Raw genomic sequence first — 25180 nt, 5'->3', positions numbered from 1 at the left:
TTCTATGGCTGATTGAACAAAGTTTGTATGTTGTTGTCATAACAATAGGGTATCAATGGGTGAATCTGACAAGAGAATACCCATTAAAATCTTTAACTGTAAAAGATTTAAATTTAAAACTAAAACCCCTTCATTTAAGACTAATATAGATAATAATATAATACAGCCAAAAAAGTTAAAAATTTAAATAATTATTTCGAAAAACTTTTTAAAAAATAAGATTAATAAAAATAAAAAATAAAAAAATGTCTTCTAATAATTAAAAAAAAATTAAATAATTTTTTCACAAAATTACACGTACAAATCAAATCTAGTTCACGTTTATTTCACACTAAAACCATTTCAATTTAATTCAAATTCCTTATCAAATCCAACTTTTTGGATATACAAAGTTTCATTTCCAAAAGTGCTATAAGGTTTGTTTACTCTGCTGCGTAATTCTACTAATAAATGTCGATTATAAATATAAAATATACAAATAAACTTGTAAAAAAGAAATTAAACAAATTACTTATCTATCAAAAACTATTTAACCCATTAAGTGATAAAAAAAAAATTGCAACACTTTCAAGAGTGATTTCTTATCTAATCAGACAACTCCAATCTGATTAACGAACGCGGCCCATCTGATAACATGGAAATATCTGGAAAATTATGAAAAAAAAAACTTAAAATAAATGAAAACTCGAAGACATTTCTTTAAATTGTTTATTTTTTCTAAAACCTATTTTATCATCTGGTTTTCTTTGTTGTTTTTATGGTTCTTGTTTGGGAACGGGTAAATTACAAAGTAAGTTAATTATTTCACATGTTTAACATATTGTTTGGGTTTTTAATTTTTTAGGAGTTTGATTTGTTTGGTTTTACTTCCCCTCACAACATTTCGGCGCCGTCTCTCATTGAATTCTGCCTAATTCTTGCACGCCATAAAGGTAATAAACGTTGGTTTAACAAAGTTTTTGTTATTAGAACTAATTGTAAATTTATAAATTATAAACTTAAAGCAGTTTGTTACCAATTTGATAGCTTGTAACATACATTTCATACGCATTTATTACTTGTTGTCTCTGCTTGTTGGTTTTTCATTTATTTAATGTTTTAGCTTGTTTTGAGGAAATAGCTGGTTGTTCTAAATAAATGCGTACGTTTAGGAAGCAACTTAAAATGTACAGTGACAGTTTCTTGTTGTAGTTTTGGATGTGTGTGTGTGTGTATTTTGTGTTGAGTGAAGAAATTTATAATAATTGTGGAATATTTTTCTCTTTAGTATTTTCAACTCCGCGTTTATGACTCTGTCAGTGGGGAAAATTGGGCGATTAACAACGGACGACGAACAGTGGCACACTGGTAACTGGTAACATAATGGATCAAAGAATAAAAGCCATTCCATAGGATTCCAGATCCCCGCAGGCCGCCTTTTTCGGGATGCAAGGCATACTTTCTATACACACGACAAACGACAGATCATCATAAAAAACGTAAACGCAAACGTTCGTTAGCAGATTTATATATATCTCTTTGTTTGTTGTTGTTGTTCTTCTTGTTGTTAGCGGATGATGTGAAAAAGTTACAATGGATGAGTGTGTGTGCTTGGGGTCTGAGGCTGAAGTAGGGTTTGGCTGCGCAAAGGTCCGGCCTAGCCGATCATCAGCCCGCAGCCGAGTCTAAAGTTGTTCTTGACGTGGTTCATGCGTCCGCTTAGGGCTAGCGTAAATGGCAATGGGGTAAGGCGCTTCTCCAAAACTCCGGAGATGTGCCAATTGGAATCGATTCCGCCTGGAAGAAGTAGAACATTAGAGTAATTGATATAAAAAAAAAATAACATTTTTATGGATACTGTAATTAAAGGCATAAATTGAAAAGTAAGCCATCTCACTGTGTGCTAAATTAATAACAATTTTAAATAATACAAATTATAAATTAATTAATTAATTAATAAGAACTTGCCAGCTAATAGAATCATATTTTGTATAAATTATAACAAAATCAAGATAATTCTTAGTAAATGGACAAATGGAAAATAAATAAATCTGATAAAATACAATTAAATATGCCAAAAATTCTATCTTTATAAGTACTAGCTAATATTTTGTATAAATTATAACAAAATCAAGACATTTCTTAGTAAATAGATAAATTGCAATTAAATAAATCTGATAAAATACATTTAAATATGCCAAAAATTCTATTAACCACAAAGGGGTTCACCTTCAGAAACACTCACCTCTGAACACCAGATCCGCCTTGGGCAGATCGATCTGGTAGGCCAGCGTGGCCACGGACTCCTGCATGCGCAGGCTGGTCTCCACCTCGACACCGATCTGCAGCTGGTCGCTGGCCTTCTGGTAGTAGCACACGTGCAGGCCGCTCTGGCCCAGGGTCCCCGACCACACCGAGTTGCCCGCTGTATAGCGGCCCACGGCGGACACAATGGCTATCTGGCGGCCGGGGACGTTCGGGCCGAACTGGTAGGCCAGCTCGGCGCCCAGGGCGAGGGCTGGAGTGACTGACTGCAGATACTGGCCAACGACCACGCCGGAGTTGGTGAATATGCTCGGATTGGCCACCGTCAGCGAGGCGGTGTAGTCGCTGCCGCGATAGTCGGTCGTCAGCTGCGAGGCGACCATCTTGGAGTCCTGGATCTGTGGGTTATTAGAGGTAGATGGGTATTAATATGAGTAATACTTTAAATAATATTTAAAACTGTTGTGGATAATGAAAAATGGATCTTTGAAACTACTTGTTATTCTATCATCATTATAAGTGTCTGCCTCATTCTAGAGCATAAGAAATAGTTGGGTATTAATATACAAAATATTTAAAAAAATATTTAAAGCTGTTCTACATAATGGAAAATGTATTTTGGATACTAGATATACCATAAATCGTAATGATAACATAGATAATACTATTCTTTAGCTGATTTCTTTGAAACTGCCTACTTAAATAATATTTTGCTTGTTATTCTATCATCTTTATAAGTTTATGCCTCATTTTACAGCATAAGAAATAGTTGGGTATTAAAATAAATTATATTTAAGGCTAATGTACATAATAGAAAGTGCATTTTAGATACTAGATATACCATAAATCCTAATGATAATATAGATAATCCTATTCATTAGCTGATTTCTTTGAAACAGCTTTCTTTAAACATATTATGTTTGGTTTTCTATCATCTTTATAAGTATCTGTCTCATTCTATAGCATAATCATATTAATCAGATGCTTATTGGTTATTTTTTGGCATCACGAAGTCATTAACCTTGTTGGGAAGCTCTTTAGCTAATACAAGACTGGCAGTGTAGCTCCTCCTGAGCCCCAATCCCCGCCAGAACTCACCTGCGAGGCGAACTTGCAGCGCAGACGGGCGGAGAACTGGTGGATAACGTTGGCGTTGAGGTTGCCCGAGGGGTCGATGTCGCCCAGGAGGACGGGGAAGGCCTCCGTGGGGCTGTACTGCTTGGTGCCCACGTAGGTGGCCCCGAAGCGGTAGCCACTGGGCACCACATTGCTCATGTTGATGGTGTGCGACACCTGGAAGTGGTTGCTTAGCCCCTTGTTCAGCATGATCTTGGCGCCCTCGAAGGTGATGGCCTGTATGTCTGCGGGAGGATGATAATAGTAAACATAATACATAATATATAACAATACTCCCAACGAACCCCCCGAAAAGCACCCCCCAGATGCGCCGTCTCGCTCTCGCATGTTGTAGGTTATGTCATCAGAGGTGCGGAGGGCTTTTCGGGGGGGGGTTTTTGCCGAACGGGCGGCCTTTTCTGACTGAAGTCCACGTACCTTTGCACTTCTTGTGCAGCTCCTCGACGGTGCCGGGATTCTCGAGCGGCGCATCCTTGGCGGCGGCAAAGGAATCAGCGCCTCCGGCGGACGAGGAGGAGCCCGATGGGGAGCCGGATTCGGAGGGCAGGGTGGCCGGCTCCGGGAGGCCGAGGCCCAGATTGGAGGCGCCACTGCCTGGGGCGCCGGAGGAAGCCGCTAGCACGTTGCCCATTTCGAAAGTCCCGATGTAATCTATGTAATTTCAAAGCCAACACGTTTCTATATCGGTGTTATGTCTTGTCTCGACCTATCGAAGAACGATAGTCGATAGGCGGCGAAAAAAGATTGGGGTATTCCCGAAACGGTGGTTGAATCGTATCAGCTGTTCATTACAAATTCAGCTGCTGAGTCATGAAAATTCTTTTATATTAGTTTAAACAATAATTAAAAATTTAAGTTTAACAACTTAATAGAAATTTGGTAAGCTTTAAAAAACATGTTATTTTTATTAAGTTTTTAAGCAATTCAACTCTTTAGGGAATACCCTAAGCGATTTCATCACGGTACAAAAGACAAGAGTTACCAGATGGTTTGTGGTTGTTTGCGCGGTTGCCAGACGTTCGCGACTTTAAATATTTATCGGAATTTAAAAAATTATTAGAGCACGACTACGAAGGTGTAGAAAAATAAAAGTAATCGCCACTTCTAAGTTTTTTGGCATGTATTTCAAGACTTCTGGGTTGCCTTTAATCAAATGTGATGCAGAAAAAAATCAAAAAGATAGGAATTTGTAGAAAAATATAGGCCAGAAATGTGCGGCGCACCGCGAGTTGCCAGACTGCCGCGTTTTTTAAAACGAGTATTTATTCGAAATTTTAAAAATAGCTCTATTTGCACGGCTCCGAACGAATTACAACGAAAAAGTATTCATTTAAAGGTGCTACGTTTTTGACAGGTTTTTCTAGACTGCCTGGTTGAAATAAATCAGACAAAAGAACAAAAAAAAAACATTTATGAAAGTGCATAATTATCTCCATGCCGATTAGATTAAATACCATCCCCTAATTAATTGCCAGGCGATTCGTATTAATAAAAACGTTTATATTTCAAGTTTCAAGTATATGTATAGCTTTTCCGTTCGCATTTGTGTATGTGGAGTTATGTGTTGTATGAGTTAGGAGCACAGAAACTCTACGCTACGTATTTCTCGAATAATTGGGACGAAACAAACCACTAATTTCCGTGAGTCACCTAACTAAAAGTTAACTTAAGAGCGAAACTAAAGGTAATTAGAAAAAAAAACGCATTGTACAAATATACGTAACTGTTTTGGTTTTCCAGCTTAACTAGGCGATTAAACAAGATTAAAAGAGTCAACAAAGTAGTTTTTCAGGGGGGAAAAAGGAGGGGTACGATACAAATCAATGTACACAAACAGTATTGAAAAAATAATAAAAGATGTGGGGTAGGTAATCAACAACAGGATGACTTCTCCGGCTCGGCGACGACGAGATTGAAGTCGAGACTATTGGGCCGCGAGAAACCGGACTTGATCCCATCCCAGCCGTCCTCTGCCTTGTACTCGCCCGACCGGATGCGGGCGTAGACCTCCTGGGTGACCATGCGGAAGGCCTCCTCCACATTCGCACCGGAACGGGCCGACGTCTCCACGAAATGCAGGCCGTGCTGTTTGGCAAACTTTTGCGCCTCCTCGGTGGTCACCTCGCGGTGGCCGCCCGCGTTGATCAGGTCCAGCTTGCAGCCGACCAAAGCGAAAACGGGGCGGTGGGGCTCGATGTGCCGCTGCGCCTCCATCATCCACAGCGGTATGTGCTCGAAGCTGGCGTGATTCGATATGTCGTAGACGAGCAGCACGCCCACCGAGTTGCGGTAGTAGGACTTGGTGATCGACCGGAAGCGCTCCTGCCCGGCGGTGTCCCACAGCTGCAGCTTGATCTGTGTGCCGTCCTTCATCTCGATCAGGCGGGCGAAGAAGTCGACGCCCACCGTGGGATCAGACAACTGAAAGGGCAGGAAAATGGGATTTTATTAAGAGGATAATGAAGTAAATCTATAAAATATGTTAAGGGCAACATACAGTCTTCAGAAAATACAGTATTATCTTATATATTGTTCATTTTAATATTTATCAAATTGTATTTACAATATTATTGTAGTTAAGGTGTACTATTTAGTGATTGTTCAAAGGACATATAATAAATTCAATAAAGAAAAAAAAACATTTTTTTAATATGAATTTATAAATCTTTTTTAAATTGAAATTAAAAAAGTATTGACTCAACTTTAGATAAAATAATATATATTTAAACCAACTTGACTCACAATAATAACAAAAAAGTGTATTATTAATCTATTATTTTTATCTCAATGTTCTTAAAAAACATTACTCCAATCTTAATAAAAAACAATTAATTCAATACTTCAGATAACTTTTTAAAAATACCAGTTTCACTATAAAAATACCAATAATAACCAAAACTGATATTATTAATGTATTATTCCCAACTCAATGTACTTCAAAAATGATTTTTTTTGCACTTATAACTTTCTACTACTGATATCTTCCGATTACAAGTTATTCATTATTTTTCCCTAACTGTCTTAACTATCAAAATTGACTACATATTTTAGAATTCCCTTCTACAAATGAATTTCCCTTTGTTACTTTCGAAACTATTTTCTGGTGATATCTCCTTGAATTTTGAATTGCCCGCCCTAGTTTGCGGTGCATCCCTGGCCCTTGTGTGTTGTTGTTGCCTGCTTTATCAGGCGAACGCACACACACACAGGCACTTTACACACACACTGACAAGGTGACTAAGACAGCATCTTTTGAAAATCCACTCCCTTTGTCTATTTTTTTGCTGCTGTTTGCCCAGTGCAGTCACTTAATTATGTAATAAACACATTAACTGCATCCACACGGCGATCGCACAGTGGGCCGCACGAACACGCACAGTGGTCAGAATACGCACCTCGGCGAATTTGCCGTCTGTGAAGAACTTGAGCAGCGAACTTTTGCCCACGGTGCTGTCGCCGATTAAAATCAGTCGAAACTGATACTCGAAAATGGGCTCCACCATGGCGAAATGTCGTCTTTGCGGCGAAATTCACGGATTTATCTGTGAGTCCGCAAAGTATCTCAATTTCCACCTGTCTCTCGCAAACTTTGAGACGCAAATCGCTGTTTTGCTGCTGCTGCTTGGGTTTTCTGGGTTTCCGAAGCAATTTGATGGTTTGTCGGGCTCCCTGGATTCCTGGCTGCGCGACGCTCGATTCCCGGCCGTCGGCGGTGGTTGTTAAATTATAAATATTCGAGAATTCGAATTCAGCTGCCTCTGAATTTTGTTTTGTTTTGTGTTTTTTTCTCATGCCAGCCCGTGAGTGTGTGCGTGCGTGTGTGTGTGATAAAGGCGGCGTTGCCAGGCGGGCGGAAGCTATCGATAGGAAGCTAAAAAGTAGCCATCAGCAAAAATAGCTAGAAAAAGATTTAATTAAATAAGTACATTCTGCAAGTCATCGGAAACTGGGACATTAATGGGTTAAAAACCCGGCAAGGCAAACATTTCTGCTGTTAAATTCTTAATACCTTTTTTTATAATTTTTAAATTTTAAACAAAAAGTAGCTAGATTTGGCTTGAAATCGGTAACCGGCTAATGGCTTTCTGGCAACGCTGCCCAATTGTCAGTCTGACAGCTGTTCGATTGTAAATACGAGATAGAGATGGGAAAATACCGTGATTTCTTCGTGACACGATGGACTAAATTTGATATATAAATAAGTAAATAAAACACTTAACATAAAAATAAAATGTATTACTGAAAGACGATTTTCAAGTTTGAAATCAAGGAAACTCATATGCTTTGTGTATCATCTGTGCCCTGAGAAAACTGTCATTCTCGTGTCCGTGCTTTTTCGTGCCGCAAAAAAAAACCATCGCTAGTACGCACTGTATTTTCATTTTACGTTTGTTTTCCGTGGAAATTGTCCGTTTCGTTTCTCGCACAGCACACAAATGTACCAACAATCCGCCGGCCACTCGGAAAACAAGAGCTTCTTTTTGTCAGCAGCCGGCAGCCGGAGTCCGTAGATCAGCCGGATTCTCCGGATTCTCGGGATACGGAATCCACCTCGTTCTCCGTCTCCGTCTTCTCTTCCTCTATCTCTTCCTCCTTCTCCGCCTCCTCCTCCGCCGATTCGGTTACGGAACCAATATTATTACCGTTAATTATAGCCACAGCGGGGCGAGAGCATATAGAATCGCCATATAGATGTTCAAGTTCGTGCTGAACGACGCCGCCAACTACGTGCGATCCAATGTGCGGGAGTTCAGCCTGAATGCACTGCGTCTGCTGCCGCAACTGCCGCAGTTGAGTCCATACGATGTAAGATCTGGAATCGGTAAAACTAAAGCCTTTTGATAATACACCTAAAACCACTGATAGTCCCCATGAAATTTCCAATTGGGATCTACCTTATAGATGGTACTTCTAGGATTAAATCCCATTACCGGAATTATCAGAACTAAGATTGGTGATATCCCAAAGATAAATAGTACTTTAGTTTCATTAAACTTCTTAACAGAATCTTTTATAATATAAGATCTGGAATACACCAAAAATCACTGATGATCCCTATAAAAAGCCCAATTATGTCCGTAAGATGAAGGATCTGGAATCTTAATACCTTATAGATGGAACTTCTAAGATTAAGCCCCTTTAAAAGTATTATCAGATTGGCTATACCTTATCTTATAACTAGTACTTCTGTTCCTTTAAAATTCTTAACAGAATCTTTTATAACATCTGGGATCCATATTTTTCTCTCTTTTTTAATATCAGTTTTAGGGATTGCTTATTCTAAAAGGATAATACTTTGTTTATTACCATAATTTGTACCTAGGATGTATTATATTATTCGTTATATATTTCACCTCTCTGGTAACCTCTACAGAAAGTACAGTAAACTCTCTAAAAACGCGCCCTTTATTCAATATTTTATATGTATATATTTTATTTTATACACATATTTCAAAATAAATACAGAATATAACATATAATATAATAGGTACATTTTTGTACCTAACTTAAAAAGTTATCCTACTGGTTTACAGTATTTAAATTAAAAAAAAAATTATATCAAAATTTAACTTGACTTTAACAAATGTACTTAAAATATCCTCATCAATTTACAAAAAAAAAAAGTATGATAATTAAAAATGTGGCATTTTTCTAGGTACACTTCATTTCACAAGAATTTTGTTCACTTGACATTCGTTATTGACGCGAAGTAGGGTTACCAAGTTAAAGCTTCTTGAATAGAGCATTTCATTTAACACTTACTTATTTAATCACCTGAAAAACATGGGAACAGTGGTAATCCCCGCCAGAGCCAAAGGACCAATAATAATACCAACTATCTCCACAGGTTAACCTAGTTCTAAGGGAGAACGAGTTCGTCTACAACTTCCCAGTGGAGGGGATCATCCGCAGCTATGAGACGAACCAGCTGGGCTCCAACTCGCCCTGCGAGGACTCGCGCACGGAGGCCAGCCTGCTGCACCGCAACGGCTTCATCTGCGGCATCTTCGACGGCCATGCGGGGGCCGCCTGCGGCCAGGTGGTGTCCAAGCGGCTGCTCCGCTACGTCTCGGCGGCCACCCTGCCGCGCCAGGTGCTCCGCGAGCAGATGAAGCAGGGCTGCAGCAGCCAGTCGTTCCTCAAGTGCCACAACGACAACGTGGACTTCGTCAGCGAGATCAAGCCGCTCTACGAGGCCAGCTTCGTCAAGTATATCAAGCAGCTGGCGGAGACGCCGCAGCGGGACGTGTCCAGCGAGCTGGTGAACGCCTTCCTCCACCTGGACGAGAATCTCTCCGAGGAGGCCTTGGCCAGCAGCGATGTGCGCACCATGAGCGTAGCGCTCTCCGGTGGGTGAAGAAGTTAAGAGTAGACCTGTTGTAAACGATGCAGCAATTGTATTTTACAAGGCAGCCGCTGCATCGTTTACAATTTCCTTTTTTATTATTTCCTGATTAATAAGCTTGAGAAATGTGGATATTTGTAGCCAAATAGTTGGGTTGTAAACGTTGCAGCATTCATATTTTACAAGGCAGCTGCTGCATCGTTTACACTATATTATACTATTTAATAATATATTTACTGGCTAATAATATTTAAATATACGGATATTTTTTGCACTATCCGGAGTGAGATGTAGTCAAAAATAGATGGGTCTGTCGTTTACACTTACTCGTTTGTTATTTCCTGGTTAATAATATTTATTATATATTTTTTGCGCTATCCCGAGGGTAATGTAGTCAAAAATAGATGGGTCTGTAAACGATGCAGCATTCATATTTTACAGGCAGCCGCTGCATCGCTTAAACTAAAACGTTTAATATTTACTGGTTAATAATATTGAATATTAAATATTTTTTGCACTCTCCGGAGGGTGATGTATATTATTTTATATTTTACCATATATTTATATTTAATTATAAATTTTACAAGGTAGCCGCTGCATCGTATACACTTACCCATTTTAGCAGATATTTGCTTAATTTAATCGTTGTTTTATCTTCTGTTTGTTCCCATAATTCCGATCTGACTGTCCAATTAACAAATGTCTGGATTTACCTACCAAAATTAGACTCTGGAATTTAAACCAATTTAAATAAATAACTAATATATTATTTTCCAGGAGCCGTCGCCTGTCTGGTGCACATCGAGGGCCTCCAGCTGCACGTGGCCAGCACGGGTGACTGCGGCGCCGTGCTTGGCGTCCTCGATCCGCAGACGCAGCAGTGGCAGCCGAAGAAGCTGAACAGCGAGCACAACGCGGACAACATGTCCGAGGTGCGGCGCATCCTGGCCGAGCACCCGAAGGAGGAGCAGGAGACGGTGATCCGAAATGGGAGGCTGCTCAGCCAGCTGGCGCCGCTGCGTGCCTTCGGGGACTTCCGCTACAAGTGGTCCCTGGACATCATGCAGCAGAAGGTGCTGCCGATGTTCGGCGAGCACTCGATGGCCCCCAATTACTACACGCCGCCGTACCTGACCGCCCGCCCCGATGTCCAGCGGCACGAACTGGGGCCCGGCGACAAGTTTCTAGTCATCGCCAGCGACGGCCTGTGGGACTTCCTCTCGCCCAGCGAGGTGGTCAGCCTGGTCGGGGAGCACATCAACTCGAAGAAGATCCTCGAGCCGATGCGCCTGCCGGAGGGCGACATAACGCTGCAGCAGATCTCCGAGCAGCTGGCCGAACGGAAGTGGGTGTTCCTGACTATCTAATCTTGATATCCACTGATTTATGATTTTTTTATAGAGCTGGCCTCACACGGAAGCCCGTGGATCAAAACGCGGCCACGCATCTCATCCGGCATGCCTTGGGCGCCACCGACTATGGGATTGAGCACTCCAAGATCTCGTACTATCTGACGCTGCCCAAGGATGTGGTGCGGCTGTATCGCGACGACATCACCATCACCGTCATCTACTTCAACTCGGAGCACATTGCCCAGCTGCAGGGCGAGGCGGATGCGGATGCAGATCCGGGGGTCACTGCGCCGGTAGCGTGATCTCCGTGTATATTTAACCAGCCAGCGAGCCACTAACCTTCAGCCTAACTAGCCTAAGTGTTGCGTTTAAGTTTGTTTCATTCGCCAACGGACCTCGGACAACTGCCGCGCCAAATAAATCCAAATCGCACGCGGAAAGCGAAATTATCTATGCAAATTGAGTTATTAAGGGGGTATTCTCATTCATTTATTTATAGCTTGGGTAGTTGTGAATATGCTTTTAAAAGGATTTTCAGAAATTCATTTGTTTCTTTTGTTCATATTTTTTTGCTTTTTCAAATAGGAATTTTTTAAAAAGGGTCCAAAAACGGGTTTTCCCTTAATGGAACAGTTGAAATAAAAGCCTTGACTGAGTTTCTTCATATATATTTATTTTCAAATAATTCGTGATCTCGTTAAATAGCTAATCTTGTTGTTTAAAGCAAGTACTTATCGTAATTATGTGGTTTAAAATTATGCAAACAATCTTTTAGTAGTTTATATACTCTAATTCAATTTAAAACCTCTTATTTTTAGACTATATTATGCCAATTGTGGTGGTTTAGATGTAAAAAACTTTTAGTTTGGGCTTTAAAAGGGGGGCGAACCAACGGAATCCTACGAATTGGAGTAACTTTCTTTCGAGAATCGATTTATTTTACATTTATATTCAATTACAAAGGTTTGTAACGCTGCTTTGTATATATATATATATAGATTGGCGGGTGCAGGGGGATTCGGGGTTCCGGGTCTTCGTGGGTAAAGCTAACTGAAAGCCAACTGGTAAACGGTACGCGTCCTAATCCTATACATGGAAAAAACTAAGCAACTAATCCTTGCCCTCCTGCTCGGCGGCCTCCTGCCGACTGACGCAGTTGAGGAACTCCATCTGGATGTGCGTGATCTGCGTCTTGCTGAAGCACTGCATCTTCTTCTTGAGGAAGTCGAAAAACAGATCCAACTCATCCCGCTTGGCGAGCGCCTGGGCCACCTGCTGCTGCTGATGCAGCTCCTCCTCCTTGACCAGATTGTTGGAGCTGCTGGCCGCCGCACTGACGGCCAATGGCTGCTGGTTGGAGTTGCAGCTCAGCGAGGGAAGCTGCAGAATGGTGGCCGTCGGCGTGGACGAGAAGGATGTGGTGTTGCAGAGGGCGGCCGCCGGCGTTGTGGTCACCGTGGCGGCATTCAGCGAAATGGCCGGCGTGCTGGAGATAGTCACACTCGTACTGGTCGCCTCGGTCACATCCACCAGGGATATCTGTTGCGTGGCGGAGTCGTGGCGATTGGAGGAACCTCCACCTGCTGCCGACGACGAGGAGGTTGTGGTGGTGACCAGCGTGAGATTCTTGAGCTTGCCATCGGCGAGCACGCTATTCGAGGCATTGCCCGATCCTCCGCTGCTCGCGAAATGCTGCTGGCTGGAGCGAACCGTCTGCGGTGGCTCGATGTCCGATATGCAGAACTCGTGGGCGTCGATATAGTGAAAGCCCTTGCCGTGGCTCACATCGCTTTCACCGCCGTCGACGGCATCGCCGACGCCCATTTCGCAGTCGACATGGGCACCGCTGGCCTCCTCGTACAGGCAGACCTCCTCGTAGTCCACCTCCGCCCCGGTGGCCCCGTCCTCGTCCAGTTCGTGCTTCACAATGTCCATCTGGCCATCCTCATCCTCATCGTCGTCATCGTCATCGTGGGCAATCTGGGAGAGCTCAATGCTCGAGATGCTGCCGTCGTGCTGCGACTGGTGGTGGTGATGGTGATGGTGGTGCGGCTGGTGGTGGTGGTGCTGCTGGTGGTGGCCATGGTGACCATGGTGATGCTGCGAGACGGTGTCATCCGAGACGCCCTCCTCGTAGGCGGTCAGGATGAAGGTCTCCGCCTCGTCGCTGACCAAGGTGATCTGAGAGGCGCCGTGGTGCGAGGATAGAGTGGCGGTGTCGTGATCCGACTGCCCGTCGTCGTCCACCTCGTCGTCGTGCTGTTTCAAATGCAGCATGGCTCCGATGGGCAAACTGGTGCTATTAGTGCCTCCAATGGCACCTCCTCCTCCTCCTCCTCCGCTAGTCGCCTCATAGCCGCCCTGCGTGTTGCGGTGCGACTTCAATTTGGGCTGGTAGACCGTCGATAGGAAGTCCAGCTCCTTGGCGTAGCGCCACTTGGACAGACGCCCCTCGATGTACTTGGGCGTGCGCAGGCGGTACTGGTGGAACGTGTCCCGCAGGTTCTTCCACTTGCGACGCACCTCCTGCACGGTGTACTTGTCTGGAAAAAGGAGGGGGGAAAATTCATTAGAAGTCATTCGGGAATTGTTTATAATTGGTGGGATATGGATTCATAAATACTTGATTCCGTTTACAAATGAATTTACTCGAAATACGACACTAACATATGTGTTTATAAGAAATCGGAGACAAATAAATTCCATTATTAAAGGGATTTCTAAGAAAAGTGATATTCACTTAATTATTAATCTATTATTAAAAGGTCTAAAGTTCATAATCCGTTTACAAATGAATTTTTTTCTCGAAATACAATTGTTATAAAATATGTGTTTATAAGAAATCAGATATAAATAATGGAATTTAAGGGGATTTCTAAAAAATCTGATACTTTCATTTCAAAATAATTCACATTAATCTATTATTGAAAGATCTGCAGTTCAGATTCTGAACTAAGATTATGCTCACTGCGAATTTGAATAAATAATAAATAATGCACTTTAAAGGGGTTTCTACGAAATCTGGTACTTTAGGCATTTTTATAATAATAAAACGTAATTGTTTACCAATCTTTTTACAATATAGTTGGTCTATTATTGAAAGTGTTGATTTAAGATCATACCCAATTGGAAAAAATTATTTAATTTAAAGGGGTTTATACGAAATATGATACTCTAAGCAATTTTAAAATAATAATATATTAGCAATATAGTTAGTCTATTATTATCTACATAAGGTCTGTACTAAGATTTTACCCCTTATTATTTGGAATAAATAATGAACAATGGAATTTAAAGGGGTTTCTAAGAAATCTGATACTTTAGGCCATTTCTAAATAATACAACTTAATAATTTACCAATCATTTTGTTAATATAGTTGGTCTATAATTTAAAGTGTTAATATAAGAGCATAACCAATTGGATTATACTATGGAATTTAAAGGAATTTCTAAGAAATATAAAACTGTAGGCAATGGGAAACTATGGAATTAAAGGGGCTTCTAAGAAATCTGATACTGTAATATAGTTATTCTATTATTAAAAGGTCTGACAATGGAATTTAAAGGTGCTTATAAGAAAACTGATATCTCAAGCAATTTCTAAATAATAAAACTTAATAATTTTCGAATCTATTAAAAATACAGTTCGTCTATTATAGAGAGTTCTGATCTAAGATTATAATTACTGGGAATTGGGATAAATAGTAAAAATTAATAATACTTTAAGAAATTTCTAAATAATAAAACATAATAATTATTAATAATTTATCTATTATTTAAAGTTCTGATCTAAGATTATAAGCACTGGGAATTGGGATAAATAGTAAATAATAATAATACTTTAAGAAATGTCAAAATAATAGAACATAATAATTATTATTAATTAATCTATTATTTAAAGTTCTGATCTAAGATTATAAGCAATGGAAACCGAGCTATCTATAGAATCTTGAAGTAGTTTTTAAGGATATAATTTCCCATATGAAACCTTAGAAAAGGATAATCTAAAGTACTTTTGGATGGGATTCTGCACTCCCTCTATCTAAACTACCCATAGTTCCACTACTTTCAAAGGTAAGTGACTCCGGAATGAGTAAATTCCGGGTTCCAGGAACCCGGTAATCCCCGCCAGGACTCGGCACTCACTTCCTATCTGCTGGGCGACCTCCTGCCAGCCGTTAAGGACGTCGGAGCGGCGTCGCTGGTTCGGCTGCAGCTTGTAGTTGTAGAGGGCCGGGTTCTGGCGCACCAGGTTGATCAGCGTGAGGATGTCGTCCGTGGGCGCGTTGTCCTTGTGGTAGCGCTTGCGCTCTGACGTCGACGAGGACATGTTGCTTCTGCTGTTGCTCCTTGGTTGCTAGTCCTTGATGGGGCGATGATCCTGCTGCTCACATCCAATTGTTTTGTTTTTGTTTACCCAGGAAAAGAGCGACTTTCGTTCTCGACGAGATGCACACGCACACACTCGCACGGCCAAACACCCACACACACTCGGGGCTGGGGTGTCGGAACACGGAACACGCACGCACACACTCACGCACACTCGATGCCAAGGATAGCGAGTGTGTGCCGCTGGGCAGGATCTCCGTGGTCAGGCTCCTCGGCGCACGAATCTCCTCCAGAATCTGCTCCTCGTCCGCGGCGATTGATTCGAATTGTGCCGATTTTCTTCGCACTTGATGCTCTTGCTTTGCTTTTCTTCTATTTCTTTTTTGGCGTTGCTTATTTCGCGCTAGCGATGGCACATCGCGCAATTGGCGTTTGGCTTTGGAGTCACGGGTTTTTGCAAGAGTCACGAGTCACGAAATCGCAAGAGTCCTTTCTTTATTGGAGCAATTATTTACTTCGTTTGTTTTATTTGCTGTGATTTGTTCGAGGGAACTAGAAAGGGTGATGATATGGCAAATATTTCCATGAAATCATATATTACTTCCAACAAGCCCAACTTTGAATCCGGAAATTTGAATTTCTGTAACTTAATATCTTGTTAAGATTGAAAACCACATCTATCAATATATAAATAAATGTAATCAGTTTTTCAACATTCGGGACAGTTTCTGAAATGTTGAATTGCTGTATCTTTTTATTATAAAATCAAATTTAGGAGTACATTTTTAGTTATTATTTACATGTTAAAATTCAAAACAAATTCAAGATTCATGAAAAATAATAAAAAGAACATATGTTGCTAGTGCCGAAAAGTGTATCAACAAATCACAGATGTTTGAGAATTCGAGTCGTTGAAATTGATCAAATTAGCAATTAAATCGGAAAGGAGAATTTGGATTGATTTAATTACTTTTAAGATTTACTTATTTAGTCAATAATTGGGTAGAATAAGTGCAAATTAAAAACGTGACACGAAATCACGCTTTGCCCGCAGCGTTGCTCGGCGGCCAATCGATAACCGGCATCGATAGCACCGCGCCCGTGCAGGCCTGCGTTTACGTTTTTTTCTCTCCGCACCAGCAAAAAAAAAACAACAAATCTCGCAATTTCAGCGCTTCTCCGTTCAATTTGCCGCATAATTGTGTATGATAATGGGCACGCCGGCGAAGAATACCAATGGCACGGGGCTGGAGGACGTGAATATTCCGGGGCAGGCGTACCTGCGCGAGGCGCTGACCTCCTGCACGGATCCCCTGAAGGCCATCGAGAGTTTCCAGGTTTGTTTACGTTGGCAGCGCGAACAACAAAATGGGCGCGAAAAGTTTTGTGGGTTATTTCACTTGTTAATTGTGGGATTTCTAATATTTTCACCTGTTTTCAGCTGGAGAACGGCGTGCTGCTGCCCTCGCTGCGTCCCATGTTGCCCCTGCTGGATCTGCATGGCGTGCGCCGGCTGGACTTCCACACCTCGCTGATGGAGGAGCTGCGCGACAAGCTGATCGCCCACATCAACGAGATGGGCCAGAAGGAGCCGCGCGAGCGGGACAAGAAGCTCAAGGAGCTGCTGGTGAAGAGCTTTCCCGTCGTCCGCGTGAAGTCGCTGCGTCCGGTGGTCATGGCCATTCTGCGGAACACCCAGCACATCGACGACAAGTACCTCAAGATTCTCGTCCGCGACAGGGAGCTCTATGCGGACACGGATACGGAGGTCAAGCGGCAGATCTGGCGGGACAATCAGTCGCTGTTCGGGGACGAGGTTTCCCCCCTGCTGTCGCAGTACATCCGCGAGAAGGAGCACATTCTGTTCGATCACACCAATCTCAATAATCTGTTCTTCCAGCCGACGCCGAAGGTGCGACGCCAAGGCGAAGTGGTCCAGAAGCTGGCCAATATGATCGGGACGAGCGTGAAGCTGTACGACATGGTGCTGCAGTTCCTGCGCACCCTCTTCCTGCGGACGAGGAACGTTCACTACTGCACGCTGCGCGCCGAGCTGCTGATGGCCCTGCACGATCTGGAGGTGCAGGAGATCATCTCGATTGACCCGTGCCACAAGTTCACCTGGTGTTTGGATGCCTGCATCAGGGAGAAGAATGTGGACATCAAGCGGTCGCGGGAACTGCAGGGCTTCCTGGATAATATCAAGCGCGGCCAGGAGCAGGTTTTGGGCGATCTCTCGATGACGCTGTGCGATCCGTATGCCATCAACTTCCTGGCCACGTCGGCCATCAAGATACTGCATCACCTGATCAACAACGAGGGCATGCCGCGCGACAATCAGATCCTCATCCTGCTGCTCAGGATGTTGGCTTTGGGGCTGAGTGCCTGGGTGATGATCGATTCGCAGGACTTCAAGGAACCGAAGCTGGACTGCCAGGTGGTGACCAAGTTCCTACCGGCGCTCATGTCGCTGATGGTGGACGACCAGTGCCGCAGTCTGCATGCGAAACTGCCGCCGGATGAGCGCGAGTCGGCGCTGACCACCATCGAGCACTCGGGACCGGCGCCCGATGCCGTGGAGGCGTACATCCAGGAGAGCTCGGTGGCCAGCATACTGGCCATGTACTACACGCTGCACACGGCGCGCCTCAAGGATCGCGTGGGCGTGCTGCGCGTGTTGGCTATTTTGTCCGCCTGCAAGGACGATCGGGCCTACGAGGATCCCTTCCTGCACTCGCTGGTAAGTAAAGTCTATGGATTTCTAGCCAGGGTTCGGAAATCGACACACATGTTAAAAACAATGGATATTGTATTTTACAGTGTGAGCTAAATTGTGTTAAAATGTGAAGAATAATTGTTAACTCGGCTCACTTGGGTTTTTTACACACTGTGTTAATGACACGACGCGTTTTTTACACACTGTGTTTTTTACGCAATGTGTTTTTAACACTAATACAAATTACATTTTTCTGACATTAATGAGTCAAAAAATTAAAAAAAATTTTTAATTGTGAAAAATAATTTTTAACACACACAGCTCACTTGTGTTATTTACACAATGTATTATTAACACGACGTGTTTTTTTACACACTGTATTTTTAACACAAAAATGTAAATTACATTTCACTGACATTAACTAGTCGAAGGGAAAATGAAAACCCAATATCTTATATATTAGTTTTAACCATTTCAAAGCATATATGAATTCTCATACTCTAGATTTTCTGTTTTTCTGTTCAACATACAATTCTGACACTTTAATGTCAAAAACGCATTGTGTTAAAACCACGCTGTGTAAAAAACACTTAGTGTAAATAGCACAAATGACATGTGTCTGTTATTTATGTTTTTAACATATGTCAAAAACTTTGACCTTTAGCATGTTTTTTACAGTGTTTGTTATTTACCTGTTTCTAGCAGAGAACCCAACTAAAATAACCCGTATTCCCTTCCAGATCGCTTTGCTCATCCCCATGAGCGAGGAGTTCGCCACCGAGGACTTCTGCACCACGCTCTTCGACGAGTTCATCTTCGCCGGCCTCACGCGCGAGAACGTGACCTCGCGTCACATGCTGAAGCTGCTGTGGTATGTGCACAACAAGCTGCCCGCCGGCCGCCTGGCCACGCTGATGAAGGCCATGCAGCCGACGACGGCCCACAACGAGCATATCCACAAGCTGTACGAAACGCTGCAGGAGAGGATTGGCACCGGTGCGGCGGAGACGCCGGTGATCGAGGCGCCGCCCATTGAGTTCGATTCGCCGCTGAAGAGCGTGCCCACGCCGGGCCCACACTACAATGTCCAATAGCTAGAGGCGCCGGCGGTCGCGCCACCAGCGGCTGTCGTCGGATGATGATGGTTAATAAGGAGAACGATAAGGATGTTTACTTCTGGGCAGCCAGTGGGATGCATGCATGCGCAAATCATAATTCTACTGTTTAGACTAAGCAGCGAGATATAGTTTACATATTTACAAATGTATGGCTTTGTTGGCAGGCATTATCTATATATTATATATTACTGTTACGCTAGTGTAACGATCGATTCTAGTACACAATATAGAGTACAAATCTATCAGCTCTTTTATTTATTTTTGTAATAGTGGAGAAATGAAAACAAAGCCAGTTAAATGCTTCCATCGCTCAGCTTTAATGATTTTTGAGGCAGGAGTTTAGTTCGGTACAAAAGGCTCTACACTAGACGCTTATAGCTTACGGGAAATCAGGGATCGCAGGTAAGAGTTACTTTTTGTAAAAAAACTGACAAATAAGATTTATTTTTCAATTTTTATTATAAAAGTTGACAAATAACTCTTATTTGTTGATTTTTATAATAAAAATTGAAGCATAAGAGTTATTTGTCAACTTTTATAATAATTATTTGTCAATTTTTTTAAAAAAGTAACTCTTACTTGCGATCCCTGCGGGAAATAAACACAATTCAGTGGGTTCACTAGGACAAGGTCATGTCTGCTCCGCCGTTTCGGCGGCCTTGGAACTGCAGACTGGCGGAGCTGCCGGCGACGTGGAGGCAGCCCCTGCGGATGCTGTGGACGCTGGCGAAGCTTCCACGGGCGAGACATCCAACGGAGGTGGTGAAGATGAGGCCGACAGCAGCTCGTCGTCCAGCAAGTCGATGGCTTGGATCTCTGAGGAGAGACTAGGAGCAGGCAGTGGCACCGAGAGCGACGATGACGAGGAGGAGGTTGAGGATGAGGACGAGCCGGAGGAGGAGGAAATGGAGCTACTGGCGGAGGTGGTGGTTGTTGCAGTGCTGCTGCCTGTGGTCACAGCTTCTGCGGCTGCCTTTTCCGGGGCCTCCTCATCCGGAGATGGTCCGCCCGCCGGCGAAGAGCCCGCTGAGGAGGCAGCCTTTGGTTGCGGTGGCGCGGGTGTGGCAAAGATATCCTTCTGCCGCTCCGACTTGCACTCCTTGAGCAGCTCCACATACTCGTTGTACAGGCGCTGCCACTCGGAATGCGGCTTCAGGGTGTCCAGAACGCACTGCATCAACTCCAATTTGAGCACGAACTAGAGGGGGATGGAGGTATATCAGTGAGCTGTAATAATTCTAGATTTATGCTATATAAACCTGTGAAATTTCGGGCTCCGGAGTGCTCAGCAGATCGTCCAGGAACACACGCATCCTTTTCTCAGAGCCATGAGTGGCCAACTGAAAGGTGAGCATCTTGTGCCAGTGCTGCAGTTCATCCAGCGACTGCAGAGCCTCGCACAACTTGATTTGGTTCTCGATGAAACGGATTTTGGCACTCTGCTGCCAGCTCTCCGAGTGCCGCCTATAAAAATACATCCAATATTTAGTAATTAACTATTAAATAGATGGATAAACGTACAGCTCCATGCCTCCAGTGAAGCAAAAGTAATTCTGACTGCTCGCCTGCATGCTGAGCAGCGGAAACTTCTGTTGCATTTGGTCCATATCCCTGGGCAAAGTTCCCCGGATGCCGTGGTACATGATCGCATCCTTGGTGGCCAGCACCAGCCAGGATTGCAGGCTCGTCGAGTAGGAGTACGAGTTGCCGCTGGGGAAGCCAATCAGGGGCATTCCCTGATCGGTCACCGAGAACTGAACGGCGGTGCCATGCTTGTTCAGCAGCTCCAAACAGCCGGCGGCCAAACTGATGACCTTCCTGGCAATGTCCCATATTCGCAGCAGTCCGCATTCGGTCAGCACGCCCACCAAACTGTTGTCGGGACTCTGGAATAGTAATTCATTAGCTATTTCAATTTATAATCTATTTAATCAGACTCACAAAAGCGCAATGCACTGCCGAGCTGGTCAGCGAGATGGCCGGAAAGACCGGGCAGCCCGTCTCCATGGAAATGAGGCGCATGCTCCCGTCCAGGGAGCACAGCATGGCGTACTTTCCGCACAGATTCAGATTGACTATCGGCGAGCCCACATAGAACTCCCACAGCATCTCCTTGGAGTCCGAGGCGGTTACCTTCGCGAGCATGCCAAGATTCGTCTTCAAATGCCCATTTGAGACATGCACACGATAGTCCAGAGCGGCCTTTACAAACTCACTCTTCCCGGTGGCCGTGACATTGAGATTGCTGGGTCCACTGGTGCTGCTCTGGTGCTCCTCCAAACGCGGAGATCGCGGCAGTTCGCTGGTTTGGCCGGGATCAAAGGGCAGCGACTGGCGGCGCTGGCTGGCGGGTTGGCTGGTCTTCAGTCGCGAATCGAGGCGGCCCAGATCCGCCTTGCTGACCAGCGGCTCCAGCGGCATTAGGGGCGTGGCCGCGCCGCCCTCCGCGGGAGGCGAGACACAAGAGACGGCCGCTGTAATCGCCGGTCCGCTGCTGCTGGACACAATCTGCGAGTTCAGCGATATGGGACCATCTTCGTGAAGCGGTATAAACATGGGCGTGATCCGTCGCTTGCCATCCTTGGTCCGCGTCTCCGTTTGCTTGCTTATCGGTTGCTGGTTGCCCAGCGGGAATTTCGCTGGCTTCGGGTGCTCCGCCAGCGATGTGTTCTTGCCCAGACCATTCACATAGCTCTGGCCGTACATTTTGCGTATGATGGCGTTCTTCTCCTCCTCGGAAATGGCCTTGCCCAGCTCCTCCTCGCTGAATTTCAAGCAGGCAATGCTGCCGTCGCCGCTGCAGGCCATCAGCAGGCATTCCTGTGGGCCCCAGGACAAATCGAGGATGCTGTCGTTGAAGAGCTCGTGGATAACGATCATGGGACGCTGCAGGGCGGTCATCCAGACGGAGAGCGAGCGATCGCGAGAGCCCACAGCCAAACAGCAGTACTGCAGCGGCTTGCTGGGACTGCCATCGTTGTCCTGCCGCCGGAGAATGGAGTTATGGAACCTCACACAAGTCACCGCCTTGCGGTGGCCCACGAAATCCTTGTCGCACTTCCAGCCCTCGCGTTCGATGATCTGGGCGGTGGGTCCGCCGCCATTCATGGCATGGGCGGAGACCAAATACTGGCCATCGGGCGACCAGGAGAGCCGCAGAATGTGCGTAGTGCCGCCGCACTCCTCGAAGGGCTCGGTAATCGTGTGCGAGAGGTTCCAGTCGAGGGTGCTCCAGATCTTGATGCTCCTGTCGTCGGACTGCGAGGCCAGGAAGCGGCCCAGCGGATCCCACGAGACGCCCTTCACCAATCCAGTGTGTCCTTTGAGTGTGGCGACGGAATGGGGAAAGGCCTGGGCATCCCAGATGATCACCGTGTTGTCAATGCTGCAGCTGGCCAGGTAAATGTCATTGGGGGACCAGGCCAGGTCCAGAACATCACCATCATGACCGCGCAGCGTGTGAAAGCATTTCCAGGACTCGTGGTTCTTTTGCATGCCGCCTGAACCGAAAACCCCACTGGAACCGGCACTCTTGCGCCAGATCATGATGAGCTTGTCGTCGGAGCCGGAGGCCAGATTCTGGCCATTCTGCGACCAGCGGACGCAGTTGACGCAGGCCAGATGCTGATCCATCTGGCAGAGCATCTTGGGCACCTCCGCATCGCATTCCGCCTTGTCGGAGAGCACCGGCAGCAGGTTCCAGATGACCACGCGACCGCAGTCGCTGCCCTGGCCGCCGGTGGCGAACTTGGTGCAATCCTGGTGGATGTCCACCGAGAATATCTGCTTGTCTAAGGGGGAAAACGGAAAATGGGTTATCACTTATCACAAATTGTTCAGAGACCGCCAATTGGAGGCGACCGGCTTTTCAGGGCTTTCCACGGTGTCAGCCTAAAACCCACCATCGTGATGCACCCACGCCGGCTTGAGGAGCCGCATTTACAGTCTAGTTAGTGCTGCTATCTTAAAAGTAAATATCAATCAAGTTTAGTTCAAGTTTAGTTTTGGTCGCAACAACAGACTGCCGCATCAGGGATGGCAAGCACGGAATCAGGGATGGGCGATCTGTTCACCGTGATCCCGTGACTGTAAACCGTGACCGATATTAAAACTGGCTATTAAAAAGCTATATTTAGCGATAAAGACTAAAGTTATTAGCCGCAAATGGTCACGCTGCCGAAGGGCGGGATATTCAGGATTTTTTTGAAAAATCTATTTTTGCAGTTTTGTTAATTTAAAACAAAATAGAAAGATAAACAATTGTAAAATTACAACATAAAAACCAAAAACCCTGTGCGGAAATTATAAGGAAAGTTTTAAAAAACAATTGAGTTATAAATTGATTTATTTTCTGGTTAATAAGTAACTATACATTTATTTATTTATTTTCTGGCTAAGAGGTAATTATAAATTGCCTATAACCTTAGTTCTTATTGTAGCTATAACTGCTGTGGCCTACTATAAATTTGAAATTAACAAAAAATCTTTGGTTTATAAAATTTTAGAGTAGTTTCAACTCACTTTCTTCTTTAAAAATAAAATGATGTTTTACTGTGCATAGAAATTGTATAGTTAAAAAATTTGACATTTTTGATAGTTCTACCTTAAAATAATATAAAAGTGTGGAAAACTGAACAAAAATAAAACAGGCGATTAGATAGTTTAATTTTCTTGAAAGAAGATTAGTTTTGAAATCTGGTTTTCTGACAAGATTATAGCACCTCCCCCTTTTCGAGCACCTCTCATCCTATAGGCCCCACTTTTGCCACTTTTTTTTTTGCATAACTGGGTGGGTGGAGTGAAACTAACGAAAGGAAACGAACAGCGAGGAAAAGCGCCGAAAGTTTTTCTAAGCGCTTGGCTGCCATTGGTCCACCCACTTAAGGGGCGTGGTTGGGGAAACTGGATTGAGGGGTTGGGGGTGGGGTTTTTTGGATCGAATGAATCAAAACAAGACTAATATTTTGAGAAGAAGAACAACGCCAAGTTTATCCAGCGATTTAGCCACGAAATTGCTTTTGCAAAATTTCACATTTGCTTAATTTGCATGCATGTTTGCTTACTTGTTTGTTTGCCTTGTCACTTGGATTTCCCCCACCCCATTTATCCAATGCCAAACTCAAGCCCCCAATTGACTGACAATCCAGACTGTCTCAATAAAGTGAAATGCGAAATAAAATCAGTGCGAAAAGTACTCTACCTGGGACAATTTGCAATCCAACGCATCTGTCGCCGGCGACATGTGGCGTCAATGATGTTCCTCTAACAATTTTCCCCTTTTCCCCGAGATTTTCCCACCCATTTTCCCGCCCCCTTTCTGAACGCCACTTGACAATTGTCAACAAAGCGCACGTAAAGCGATTACAGTCTGCGTGAGTGCAGGGAAATGGAAATGGGTGGAAAATGGATCCTGCTCCTGGGATTCCTCCTCCACGGATATCTTTTGTGATGCACTGTGTGTATCTGACGGATATTTGGCAAATCCGACGCCAACGGCACTTAAGCTGCTCAAGATTGTCCGCATTGTCAGGAATAAAAGCTGGGTTTTGTATAGAAAGCGGGGAAAAATGTAGGGGTTATAAAATATAGTCATTCCACTTGCAAAGAATTTTAATTATATTATAGTTTCCTGGGATGCTTAAATCTAAAATATCTATAAGAATTTTTTTAAAATTTCTTTTACCAAAGTAAAAATTTGGTGAAAAAATGCCAATTGATTAGAAATTGAAATACGATCTTTACCAAGTATGACATTCCAAGCTTTGACCTTTCTAAAGGACGAAAAACAAGTATAATCCAATGAAATTATCTAACCAAAAAGAAAAAAAATCGATCTAAAATAAAATCTAATCCCAACCGAAGAGGAAATAAAATTTTAATTTAATTAATGCAAAAGTCCACCAGAAAAGTTTCAAATATCAGGCGCAACTAATTCATT

General features: G+C 43.9%; 6 protein-coding genes across 7 annotated transcripts; 2 read left to right on the top strand and 4 right to left on the bottom strand.

Annotated features, from left to right (window-relative positions):
- Positions 1-694: 694 nt before the first annotated feature.
- Positions 695-4699, bottom strand: Tom40 (Translocase of outer membrane 40). 2 transcript variants are annotated; one of them, XM_017138886.3, is made up of 5 exons: positions 4364-4699; positions 3799-4087; positions 3343-3605; positions 2225-2642; positions 695-1776 (listed from the first exon to the last, which is right to left on the bottom strand). In XM_017138886.3, the coding sequence occupies exons 2-5, from the start codon at positions 4010-4012 to the stop codon at positions 1637-1639; spliced, it is 1035 nt and encodes a 344-aa protein (XP_016994375.1). In that variant the 5' UTR covers positions 4013-4087; positions 4364-4699; the 3' UTR covers positions 695-1636. The 2 variants fall into 2 exon arrangements, with proteins under 2 accessions (XP_016994375.1, XP_070074901.1); XM_070218800.1 differs by having other exon boundaries at positions 3799-4032.
- A 161-nt stretch (positions 4700-4860) lies between these two features.
- On the bottom strand, positions 4861-7205 carry Rab39 (RAS oncogene family member Rab39). Its single transcript, XM_017138889.3, has 2 exons — positions 6777-7205; positions 4861-5802 (listed from the first exon to the last, which is right to left on the bottom strand). Exons 1-2 carry the CDS (start codon positions 6882-6884, stop codon positions 5254-5256), a joined length of 657 nt encoding a protein of 218 aa, XP_016994378.1. The 5' UTR covers positions 6885-7205; the 3' UTR covers positions 4861-5253.
- A 488-nt stretch (positions 7206-7693) lies between these two features.
- Pdp (pyruvate dehydrogenase [acetyl-transferring]-phosphatase 1-like protein, mitochondrial) lies at positions 7694-11532 on the top strand. Its single transcript, XM_017138888.3, has 4 exons — positions 7694-8187; positions 9230-9731; positions 10505-11072; positions 11129-11532. The coding sequence occupies exons 1-4, from the start codon at positions 8074-8076 to the stop codon at positions 11379-11381; spliced, it is 1437 nt and encodes a 478-aa protein (XP_016994377.2). The 5' UTR covers positions 7694-8073; the 3' UTR covers positions 11382-11532.
- A 199-nt stretch (positions 11533-11731) lies between these two features.
- Positions 11732-15972, bottom strand: LOC108055517 (uncharacterized). The gene is made up of 2 exons (XM_017138885.3): positions 15226-15972; positions 11732-13622 (listed from the first exon to the last, which is right to left on the bottom strand). Exons 1-2 carry the CDS (start codon positions 15407-15409, stop codon positions 12190-12192), a joined length of 1617 nt encoding a protein of 538 aa, XP_016994374.2. The 5' UTR covers positions 15410-15972; the 3' UTR covers positions 11732-12189.
- Positions 15973-16512: 540 nt separating this feature from the next.
- Positions 16513-19484, top strand: NELF-B (negative elongation factor B). The gene is made up of 3 exons (XM_017138883.3): positions 16513-16745; positions 16850-18148; positions 18865-19484. Exons 1-3 carry the CDS (start codon positions 16614-16616, stop codon positions 19216-19218), a joined length of 1785 nt encoding a protein of 594 aa, XP_016994372.1. The 5' UTR covers positions 16513-16613; the 3' UTR covers positions 19219-19484.
- Positions 19485-19535: 51 nt separating this feature from the next.
- Hira (histone cell cycle regulator-like protein) lies at positions 19536-23285 on the bottom strand. The gene is made up of 5 exons (XM_017138882.3): positions 23145-23285; positions 21184-23033; positions 20764-21128; positions 20502-20706; positions 19536-20440 (listed from the first exon to the last, which is right to left on the bottom strand). The coding sequence occupies exons 1-5, from the start codon at positions 23179-23181 to the stop codon at positions 19874-19876; spliced, it is 3024 nt and encodes a 1007-aa protein (XP_016994371.2). The 5' UTR covers positions 23182-23285; the 3' UTR covers positions 19536-19873.
- Positions 23286-25180: the final 1895 nt, after the last annotated feature.

This window comes from Drosophila takahashii, chromosome X, assembly GCF_030179915.1.
Source record: "Drosophila takahashii strain IR98-3 E-12201 chromosome X, DtakHiC1v2, whole genome shotgun sequence".
In the NCBI taxonomy this organism is placed as follows: Eukaryota; Metazoa; Arthropoda; class Insecta; order Diptera; family Drosophilidae; genus Drosophila; species Drosophila takahashii.
Note: the sequence above shows the minus strand (reverse complement) of the source record. Positions and strands in the feature narration are given on the sequence as shown.

Excerpts from the sequence above, each read along its gene's own strand:
- Tom40 (XM_017138886.3), bottom strand. The coding sequence starts at position 4,012 with ATGGGCAACGTGCTAGCGGCTTCCTCCGGCGCCCCAGGCAGTGGCGCC. Across the intron at positions 3,606-3,798 it reads GCTGCACAAGAAGTGCAAAG|ACATACAGGCCATCACCTTC; the intron begins GTACGTGGACTT and ends ATCCTCCCGCAG. Across the intron at positions 2,643-3,342 it reads GCTGCAAGTTCGCCTCGCAG|ATCCAGGACTCCAAGATGGT; the intron begins GTGAGTTCTGGC and ends AATAACCCACAG.
- Rab39 (XM_017138889.3), bottom strand. The coding sequence starts at position 6,884 with ATGGTGGAGCCCATTTTCGAGTATCAGTTTCGACTGATTTTAATCGGC. Across the intron at positions 5,803-6,776 it reads CAGACGGCAAATTCGCCGAG|TTGTCTGATCCCACGGTGGG; the intron begins GTGCGTATTCTG and ends CTGCCCTTTCAG.
- Pdp (XM_017138888.3), top strand. The coding sequence starts at position 8,074 with ATGTTCAAGTTCGTGCTGAACGACGCCGCCAACTACGTGCGATCCAAT. Across the intron at positions 8,188-9,229 it reads CGCAGTTGAGTCCATACGAT|GTTAACCTAGTTCTAAGGGA; the intron begins GTAAGATCTGGA and ends CTATCTCCACAG. Across the intron at positions 9,732-10,504 it reads CATGAGCGTAGCGCTCTCCG|GAGCCGTCGCCTGTCTGGTG; the intron begins GTGGGTGAAGAA and ends ATTATTTTCCAG.
- LOC108055517 (XM_017138885.3), bottom strand. The coding sequence starts at position 15,409 with ATGTCCTCGTCGACGTCAGAGCGCAAGCGCTACCACAAGGACAACGCG. Across the intron at positions 13,623-15,225 it reads GGTCGCCCAGCAGATAGGAA|ACAAGTACACCGTGCAGGAG; the intron begins GTGAGTGCCGAG and ends TCCTTTTTCCAG.
- NELF-B (XM_017138883.3), top strand. The coding sequence starts at position 16,614 with ATGATAATGGGCACGCCGGCGAAGAATACCAATGGCACGGGGCTGGAG. Across the intron at positions 16,746-16,849 it reads AGGCCATCGAGAGTTTCCAG|CTGGAGAACGGCGTGCTGCT; the intron begins GTTTGTTTACGT and ends ACCTGTTTTCAG. Across the intron at positions 18,149-18,864 it reads ATCCCTTCCTGCACTCGCTG|ATCGCTTTGCTCATCCCCAT; the intron begins GTAAGTAAAGTC and ends ATTCCCTTCCAG.
- Hira (XM_017138882.3), bottom strand. The coding sequence starts at position 23,181 with ATGCGGCTCCTCAAGCCGGCGTGGGTGCATCACGATG. Across the intron at positions 23,034-23,144 it reads GGCGTGGGTGCATCACGATG|ACAAGCAGATATTCTCGGTG; the intron begins GTGGGTTTTAGG and ends TTTCCCCCTTAG. Across the intron at positions 20,441-20,501 it reads CGGAGCCCGAAATTTCACAG|TTCGTGCTCAAATTGGAGTT; the intron begins GTTTATATAGCA and ends ATCCCCCTCTAG.